Source organism: Cryptomeria japonica, chromosome 3 (genome assembly GCF_030272615.1).
Source record: "Cryptomeria japonica chromosome 3, Sugi_1.0, whole genome shotgun sequence".
NCBI classification, from domain to species: Eukaryota; Viridiplantae; Streptophyta; class Pinopsida; order Cupressales; family Cupressaceae; genus Cryptomeria; species Cryptomeria japonica.
Genome location: NC_081407.1, coordinates 6,769,271 through 6,779,895, shown reverse-complemented (window position 1 = coordinate 6,779,895; position 10,625 = coordinate 6,769,271). Strand labels below are relative to the sequence as shown.

General features: G+C 38.6%; 1 protein-coding gene across 1 annotated transcript in view; it reads left to right on the top strand.

The window, feature by feature from the left end:
- Positions 1-215: 215 nt before the first annotated feature.
- The window catches only part of LOC131065660 (uncharacterized), a 35,447-nt gene continuing 25,037 nt past the window's right edge, over positions 216-10,625 (top strand). The window contains exon 1 of the mRNA XM_058000246.2: positions 216-983. Within this exon, the coding sequence (XP_057856229.2) occupies positions 308-983 (676 nt within the window). The 5' untranslated portion in view covers positions 216-307. The remainder of the gene's footprint in view (positions 984-10,625) is intronic.

Here is a 10,625-nt window from a genome sequence, read left to right as displayed (position 1 = left end):
TTTCTTTATGATTTAGAAATGATATTATAACTTAAGATTATTGAACTTAAAAATAATGTTATACAACTTCGAGGATATAAAGGGCTCCAAAATTATAGTGGGTTCATGTCCGACTACCCAAAAAAAACGAATTTTTTTTTAAATAAAAATAATAATTGGGTCAGATGTATTTCGCATTATCAATAAAAGCACTATTTTTCTCTCAAAGATACGATCAAGCACATGTCCAACAATAGAACTATTTATTTTTAGGTTATTTTCATTTAAGTGCAGTTATACAGTTTCGGGACATGCAAAGAAGAAAGCAATGCATTCGATCGTACATTTCCCATCCCCGACCCTTTCTCTTTCACCTAAAATCTCCTCATTCAAAGCCCCTCTTTTTGTGCTGACCAACAACTTTTTACCACCTAGATTTCATGGCTCTGTGTGTAGATGCATTTCATCATCATATAATTCCAGAAAACCACCAGGCTCATCGAAAACCCCTAAAACACCAGTGCCCAAGTCACCAACACCCAAACCAAAATCACCTAAATCAGCAGGTCTCAAAACACCACCACCCAAACCATCAACACCCACTGCAAAATCCAATGTGTCTGATTCCACTGAATTCCTGGACGCCCAGGACTGGTCCTTCCTAGCTGAAACCTCCAGCTGGATCAACCAAAATATGGCAACTGTAGTAGCTGCAGCCCAGCTGGAACAAGACTCAAAAGTTGTTCTCTGCATGGGAACAGAACGGTTTGTGGACTACTTATGCTCTGTTGAACCTTCTATTGCATTATCAGTCCTTCATTATTCTTTGATGGAGTTGGCCAATATAAAGGAGAACCACGACAGTGTGAGGTGCAGGCAAGGTGACATTGCGGGCATACCTCCTTCTTGGAGTAAATTGGATGTGGTGTTCATAAACTTTCTACCAGCACTCCTTTGCCCCCTTTCTCAAATATTTCAAGCTCTTGTCAAGATGTGCGCACCAGGTGGGTAACTAACAAATGCAGGGTATTTTTGTATGGGCTATTTGTTTTCTCCATCTGGCTAATTTTTTTTTCAAGGTTATTTGTCTTTGCCAATTGGCTAAAATTTCATTAAATTTAGTAGCCCAGGCTTTTTAAATTTGGCAAACTCCCTCATGGGCTAACTTTTGGCTTAGTTGCCTCAACCTGGAGTTGCACCCGCCATTGTTCTCTGGGATTAGGGTAGCATTTATTTGGCTCATTTCCTACGTATTTAATAAGACTTAGAATTTTCAATTAGTAGTATAAAAAAACACTACTCGCCAAATGGACCTGTTAAATATGGATAATGCTAGATTTTTCATAGCATACATCGTTGGTACAAAATATTATTTTCTTTAAGAAATTTCTCTTACATTTTTTTAAGGTAATACAGCGACAATTATAATGGGTTCCTTTGCTCATTAAATAGGAATTTCGAGCTAAGAACAAAAGCATTGTGGTAACAGATTCGGAATTGAACTGCAGAAGATCCCACATCATTCTTTGAACAGGCTACATTAGCTACACAAAGCTTCATCTTATATGATTGGAAAATCTTTCTTAATGCCCCTTACTAAGATCAGCACCACTTCCACGAATACCATAACCCCTTCGCCACCAGACCATAGCACAACACTGCACAGAGCAGCCCGAACACCAAACCTAGCCCAACCAGATGTTTTTCATTTAATCTGAATGAATGCTGTTGATTTAGGGCTCACCATAGACATATAATTGTTCGCCCACTTCTCTTGTAGGAATGTCTTTTGTACCGTGTTTGCAGGCACAATCCCCCTCCATAGTTTTTTGTACCTTGGCTGTTAACCTAAATCTGCCACTAGGCTCAGTCTCTTCTTCTTTGCTGTCTTGAATCCATCTATTCCAATCTCCGGTAGACCACTAGCATTCTGTACCAGTGGACCTCACACAGCCCTTGGATGTATTGTGCTAGGTCAGGGCCCAGCTGCCATGTCTCTCTGTGCTGGTAATGCACTATATGAATTTCCTCCTGCAATCTGGCTACTTGCCGGTCCACATCAGCCTCCATTCCCTCTTCAGCTTCTTCATATTTCACAGATAGACTCGAACCCACCCTTATTCACGTCATTCTTTTGTACCCATGGGATTATTTAGTCTGGCTTAAGCACTCTAGCCAATATGTAGTAGTTCTGTTGCCAATCCACTCAGCCAATTTCATCAGAACATCATTCTCGCTGGATACACACATCCTCTTGACTTCCATGTAGACTGTGCCACTTTCTTCTAGTACACTTGCATGCTATATTCTTCCATTTAGACTGTGCCACTTTCTCCTAGTACACTTACGCAATATATAGTGTATCCGCACTGCAAAATTAGAATGCATTCAGTAGAGAGCAGTCTGATACTGTGCCACCATAGGGGCAGTCCTTTAATCTGCCGTCTGCTATAGACACAAGTTAGGTACAGAAAAATTGCAGAGCATAAAAGCTGCTTGGAGTATAGAGCACCCAATGAATTCTGTTTAGTTATTCTGGTAGTGAGAGTCATAAATGTTCCCATATTACTTACTCGAGTAACAGCCTACCATTTAATACTTGTAAGAAAGTTTTTGTTTTTAATTTTTTCCTGATTTGGGTATATGCCACACCCAGCTAGTTGGTTGTGGTGTTGAAAGTTAAAAATATGAACCTTAGGTTAATAATAGTGCTGTACAATTAAAACATATTACCACCTATATATTCACCTTTTTTCTTTGCATTAATGTACTTGATTTTTTATTATAAACTGAAAATTAACATTAGACACAACAATAAGTTATGAACTATCTGATTTAACATTCAAATAGATTAAATACTAGAGTTGGAAATGATAATTAGTAAAGGAAAGAGACTATGGTTCAAATATGGATCACTGGACTACCTGGAAAACGTGTTTGATAAGATGGGCTTCCTGTGGAAGACTGAAGGAGCAATGCTTGCAAATTTCACCCTTCTCTGACCTGTGCAGGACACTGATGGCCAACCTAGATGCTCCTGCAGGTCACCTGGACCACGGGGTGCTCTTGTCGTTTGTCTACGGGGGCCCTGAAACTTTCAACAACTGTTCTCCTTTATGCCCTGGTTCCGATTCTGCCAGTAGATCCTCTGGAAGTGTCTCTGATTTTCTGCTATTTGGATCTGAAGCTATTGGGAAAGGAAAAATGGGTTAGGCTATTTGGGAGACTGCCTCAATCAGTCTCCTGGGTGTTATGTCTAAACCTCAGTAGTAGCCTTTGGAAGGATTGGAGTGTGTATATCCTATGCGGGGAGTTTGTGGTACGCACAAGCTTTAGCAGTTACCAAGAACCTTAGGAGGATGTCTATTGCTAATGTGGTGTGTACTTGTGGGTTGGAAGATAAGAATGGATATGGAAGAGACTCGACCGATTTGGGAGAATTGGGGATTAAATCTGAAACATAACACGATAGGGAATGTTATTGAAGAGTTTTAACTTTTAAGTTTTTAATGAATTTTGGCAGAGATTGGGAAGGCAAATGGGCCAATGTCAAAGGAAACAAGAGGTCAAAGAGGGATTAGTGATGGGAGATGGGAAGAAGGCCACAAGAGATGATAGATTATGTTCAGTAATTAAGCCACAAAATTTATTATTTTGGGTTAAAGTCAAGATGATTATTTGAGTGCACATTAGGACTAAATAAGATTAGGCCTATGGTTTTGGGCATGTGAAATTTCATCATTTGAAGGTTTGATTTAGATACTAGTGTGTAGATATCCAAATCTCCAGGACATTGGTATCTGGTTGTCCAAAATTGAATTCTGGTTTGAAACTTCTAGGTGGGTTTTGGGTGTAAAAAATGGTTCAGGGTAGCTAGAAATCAGTCTGATACTTGGGAGAAGGCTTAGAAACATAGCAAATGATCCTAGAAAACACCTATAGGAATGAACACTTAATTGAGTGCAAAAACATAAACAAGTGATTACAAAGTACGCAATTTTTGACCTTATAAGTGTTTAACCAATTGTAATCTTTGTCCTTTGAGGATTTGAACCAAAAGGTATGCTTTGGAAGTTCCAATAATTTACCACTTGAGATCGTCCCATTTGACAAGTATAAATTAGATTTAATTGAGTGATATTTGTAATGCCCACTCTAACATATGGATAAATCATCAGTACACAATTTTCTTGTTAAAAAACATCATTGCAACTTGCAATGCAATATATGCATGTAGGCATCATTGCTACATGCAATGCCACCTACTGTTGAGCATGTGCAGAAGAACGTGTTGATGTGACTCAAGAAAACAAGTATAAGACAAAGTAGGATTGATGCAGGCTCATCCAGGCATAGAAATTGAATCTTGCAAAAGGAGGAAACACACACAAAACAAGTGTGTAAGACACTTAATGAATTGCACAGTAGTGACACGAGACAGGGAACTTAAGGAACAAAAGGGAGGCATTGCATGCAATGTTCAGTGACAATGATTGATGAGCATGTGATGATGGCTAGCAGACATATCAGCAAGGGGTGTGAACGTAATTCGGGTCACATAGTTTTGAGGTGTGGTTTGTTGGTGCAATTTCCATGTGGTGATGACGAGTGCTGGTAGTTGGCAATTGGACTACATGTTAGACCAGTCAGTATGATTCAAGGGCTGTCTAATTTGCAATTAATTGCAAGAACTTGGATTGGTAGCTGGTTTAGAGTCATTCAATGGAAGTGGTGGGTAGGTGAGTCGGAATGTCGGAGCATTCCACATTTATGATGGTGAATTGTTCACCAAATTAGATTGTAATTCTTTATAAATATGAGAAGTCTATTTATGATAGAATCGTAGTTCCTTAGATCTTGTTGGCAAGCTATTGTAGCTTATGAGAGAGAGTTTGCATGCATTATATTGTAATTTGGCCATTGAGAGATATAAAACTCTTCCCTTGCCATTAGTGTGTATTCTTACTCATTGTGTTTGAACTTTGTGTAATGCCTTTGGATGCTTTAGTTGTTGGGTACATGACACTTGCTGTCAAAATACTTGAGGAAGAAGGAATGGCAGATAGAGGAGTTAATGTTGGTAGAGGAGGGAAGAATTGAGCACGTAGGGTTGCAGATTTGGAGGAACTGGTGGGCAACCTTTGAGAGAGGTTAGAAGTGATGGAGAACACTTAGTTGAGGAACAAAGACAAATCCTTGAGGGATGATAAAGCACAAGGTTTGTGCATGGATTAGGTTGATGAAGACCTAATGAAAGGGAGGTGTTGATGTGTTTTTTAGGCACATGTGAACACAAAATAAAATACCCAAGAGTATCTTATCCTCTCTTGAACAAAATCTCTCAAATGCTGAAGATTAGCTTAAGGATCACTCGAGAAGACTCCAATGTTCATGAATGTAGGGTCACCACGTGTGGATAAGCTCTGTTGGTTGATGTGATTATGCTGGAATCACAAGGGGACTTACATTCGAATGCCTGAATGCTTGATTTGTTGGAACTCGATCATCTGATGTTGCTATATGGTGATGCTGTTTGTCCTAAACTAGCTTGAGTTTGAAAAATGGCAAAAGGAAAGGTTTGAGAGAGTCTATTCTAAGACCTAGAATGTAAGAAGATAGTTGAATGATTAGCTGGAGTCCTACTGGGCAAGGTCTCACCATCAATCTGAACAATTTGACACAAGCTCAGTGCAATCTTCTAAGGATGTTTCAAAGATTTTCAAATCATCACCATAAACATTGATCACCATTCAAGTTAATGCATAAGCAATGGACGTATAACGATTCGAAGTTAAACTCATATCACTCCAGTTGACCACGCAAGGCACACTTACAATCAGTAAGAGGCTAGTGATATGGACTGGGCAGATTCCACACAAATGCATTCAACAAATTCTTCCATTCAATCTAATTATTTATCATCTAACATGAAGATCCAACAAGAAACCATGCACGTTATAAAGAAACAACACACTTCACCATAACTTCAATGAAAATTGAGCTCATTTATAACTTAGGCAACAATTTCTGCCTTCTCCTCCTACTCTACTCTAATTACTATTCTATTCTCTTAAGCCTATCTATTGACTATTAACTATTCTACTCGCTATTAGCTATTAGCCTTTACAAATGAAGAGTCTGAGCTTTATATAGAGAGCTCATTTACAATTAACAACCATGATCAAATCTCTATCAACGACTAAGATTTTACAATGAAAACCCTAATTAGGGTTTGTTACAACAAACTCTCCATAGCCAATGAGAAAAGTACATTCAGTGAGTATGGACCAATAAATATCAAGGGTAGGTACATCGGAGTTTGTGCATCCATGGGCGAGTCTGGTACATTGAATCAAGACTTGCTGAGGTAGACCTTCCCTGATTGGTGAATGGTGACTGGGATGATGACTAGGACGCCATCTTTAACTTGCACCTTTGTAGACTGGATAGATTCATCATCATGAAGAGATATCAAGAGATATCTCTTGATACTCAACATTATCTAGCTTGCTCAAAGTAGTGGTGATGGGAATTATTGATATAGCTAAGTCCTTCTTCCATCCTTGCTTGCTTGCCTTGGAGTGATTGTATGATCTCTCCTTTGCCATCTTATGATCTCTCCATGTCAATATGATAGTATGAGAACCTTGAAGATATCCCGCTCTACTGCTTGCAGCTGCTGAATATTTTAAGTTTTTCAGCCTAGTAGCACTTTAAAACTTCTTCATGCATTCTAGGTGTTCTTGATGTTGATGAAACTTCTTGAAGGCCTCTTCCTTGTATCTTGACCTTGATGCTGAAATTCTCTCCTTGAGATCCTTGTTCCGATCCTCCTTCAACCTGGCCCATTTGATCTCTTTTCTTACCTCTTGCAAAATGAACAATTGCACATCAAACACACATGATATACAGCTTGATCCAATCTTTGATTTTTTGATGATTTCTTTCTAAATCTAATCAAAGGACTGATAGTAATCAATGAATTCGCTGTGTGGAAGGCAAACTTAATGTCGTAGGGCAAATCTGGGCTGTCCAAGTTGAATTCACTGATGGAAGGCTCGTTGCTTGAGCAAATTCGCTACTTCTGATCTTCAAATGACATAATTCGCCTTCTCCAAATGACTAACCCTGCAATTAATGGTGAAGTTCGCCTTGTCTACTGATTGAAATTCGCTAATGTTTGATGAAGTTCGCTGTCTAATTGAAGAAATTCGCTGACCTGCTGTTAAATTTTGCTGATAGAGAGGAACTGAGTTTTGATATGATGTAAATATGATCTTTCAACCTCTCTTATATATGCGACTTAGGGTAGAGATGTGTCTTTTAGGATACAAGGCCAACTTGGTTTAGTGTAAGCAAAATATAAATTATCCTTCTTGAAGCTGGCCGACTTGATAAATCATACTCTCCCTTCTATCAATTCAAATTTTTGAATTACTTTAGGCACCAAAATGCTTGCCTTGTGGAATTTCGCTTTGGATCTCATGCAAGGTACATGTAATTTGCTTGAGGTGGTGATAATTTCGCTCTATGCCTTTGCTAGGGACATGACCTATATGACAAATTCACTCTCTGTCCTTCCCAAGGATAGGACCTATATCAACAAAGTCATTTGCTGACCTTTGCAAGGTACACTCTCTTCAAATCGCTTCATGTCCTTTGGAAGGACAAGGCCAAGATAAGTGTTTCGCTCCATGTCCTTTGGAATGGCAGGCCTTATATAAAATTTTCGCTCTACGTCCTTGGTAAGGACAAGACTTATAGTGCAGTTTGCTCTGTGTCCTTGGCAGGGACATGACCAATAATGTAGATTTCGCTCTATGACCCTTCTAAGGACAAGTTCCAAATGATCAAGTTCGCTCTTGGATCACGGTAAGGACAAGCTTGATTGTAAACAAAGTTCGCTCTAAGACACATACTCAAGTTCATTCTAGACCATCAGCAAGGACAAGGCAAGCAGTTCGCTCTGGACCATTAGCAAGGACAAGGTTGAGGTGATAATTTTGCCCAATGTCCTCTCCAAGGACATGACCTATATAGCATTTTTCGCTCTAAGACCCTTCCAAGGACAAGCTTCAAATGATGAATTCGCTCTGTCCTTAAGGAGGACAGGCCCTATAATAAAACTCGTTTCATGTTCTCTCCAAAGACAAGGTCTAAAAGATTCATTCGTTCCAAGTCCAAGTTGATGCAAGATACATGGTTAAGTGAAGAAGCTCGCTCAATGTCCTTGATGAAAATTTCGCGCTATGACCTTGGTAAGGACAAGACTCAAAACATAATTCGCTCACCATCCTTTGGAAGGACAAGGTCAAGGTATTTATACTAGTAAAATTAGAAATATAATTGGCTGACTGTCTAAAAAAGCAATGGTTCATTGAAGGCCTACTTCCTTCATTGAGAAAAAAGATGAAGGTAGTACCAACCTCGTCCTATTTTGAAGCCTACAACGAGCAATGGACATAGAAAGTGAAGATAGAATGTCCTTTGCAATAAAAGAAAAATTAGAGGAAGATGGAAGTTTTGATGATAGTAGTGAATGTGAATCGGGTGAAATAATAATTAATTAATGTTCGATCTTTACAAAGGAGAGATGAAAACTCCTTAAATAGAGATTTCATGCAAAGTTTCTAAAACAGAATCGAAAGACTGAAAAGAAACATTCTAAATGAGAACTAACTATGAAAGGGAGAGATCCTCATTGAATGACCATTATAGGAACATTACAAAATTACTTTAAGACCCTCCCTTAATGGTTAATTTACTAACTACTTGTTGATGTGTGTTTTATGCACATACGAACACAGAATAAACTACCAAAGTATCATACCCTCTCTTGAACAAAATCACCTCAGATGCTAAATATTTGATCAACTAAGACGATTCCAAGGTTTCTATGGTCAGTTCTTGACATGTAGGTAACTCAATGGCTTGATGTGATATGCTGTTTTCACTTGGGGACTTACACAATTGTTCAAATCGATCAATCTTATCATAGATTTGGAATAGGTTATGCCAATGACTTAAGATTTTGCAATTGAGCTCTTGATCTGATCTAACAAAGATTTTAAAAAAGGATAAAGGGAATAGGGTTTAGGAATTCTATTCTAACCTAGAATGCAAGAAATAGTGAACCATTCAATGGAATCTTACTAGGCAAGGTCTCACCATCAACTAACAATTTGACACAAGATTAGTGCAATCATCTAAGGTAAATTTCATAGATGTTCAAATTATCACCATCAAACATTGATACCATCAAGGCAATGCATAACAATGGATGTGCAGCAATTGAAGTTAAGTTCAACAAAATTCCAGTTGACCACTCAAGGCAAACATACAATCAACAAGATGCTAGTGGTATGGATTAAATGGATTCCACACAAATGCATTCAACAACTCTTTCATTCAATCTAAAATGTTTGAAAACAAATTCTAATCTAACTTGGAGGCAAAACCACAGATGCATACACCACTTAAACAAAATCACCAAGCTTCAATGATTGTATTCAAATCTGCAGCATGTAGGCAACGATTCTCAAAATCTCTCTTACAAATGAGAGGCAATGGGGAATATATAGTCTCAAAAGAAATGAATGGCCAAGATTCATTTAGAATCGAGGGCCAAGATCATGCCAACATAGCCCTAAATTTGCCCTAATTAGGGTTTACATCAAAAAAGGAAACGCCAACATGTGATCCAATAGAATGAAGCCTAATCATCAAATAGAGAATCTTCTAGAAGATTCCGGTTTGCATTCCGCTCTCTAGCAACATATTCCAAGAATCTGGCCAAAATTGAATCTAGCTCCTCCATGGTGATGCTGGGCAAAGCCTCTTGTTGTGCATCAATCACATCCAATGCATCCGAACAAGCATCCAAAACATTCTCCCAATTTGGCATAAGCTTTTGCGAACCATGAATGTGAATCAATAGGGAAACCAAATCATCAATTTGATTCTTCGAATGTGAATCAATAGGGAAACCAAATCATCAATTTGATTCTTCTTCAAAGAATCCAACATGTTGAAGTACATGAACTTCATCTTTTCTTTCAATTTTTCTAAGTGTAGACCGTTGGAAGCACTAACATCTACCCCTAACAATTCTTCAATGGATGTGAGGATTTTGGATTGAATCTAATGAATCGATCCTTCCATCTTTGCACAATCTTTCCTCGCATGCTCTTAGGTAGATCTCCGCATGGCCAATAAACAATACCATCCTTGGAAATCATAAATATCTCCCTCGTGCAGGACTCCCTCATGGATCAAAGTGGGCATTGGAATTCGCTTCAACACCTTGAGGCGAGGAATGGTCTTCTCTTGTATCAGTTGGAACTCATCCCAAATTCCTTCCAAATATTGTATCTTGAATGCGAGCATTGGCGATTTGTCAAATGCCTGGACAAATAGAGTCAGGAAATCATCTGCCTGCTTTGTCACATCTTCAATCCACTTCCCAAATTCTGCATGTGGATTCCTTGCTGCCTCATGATCAAAGTGAAATCCACAATCAACTGCAATAGGTGAGACAAAAGTGGGATCTTCACGCCTCATCCCTGCAATATATTCCTTAAGCTTCATATTCTCTTCCTTATATGTATTCTTCTTCTCAATCTCCCTATCCAACCTTGCATAGATTG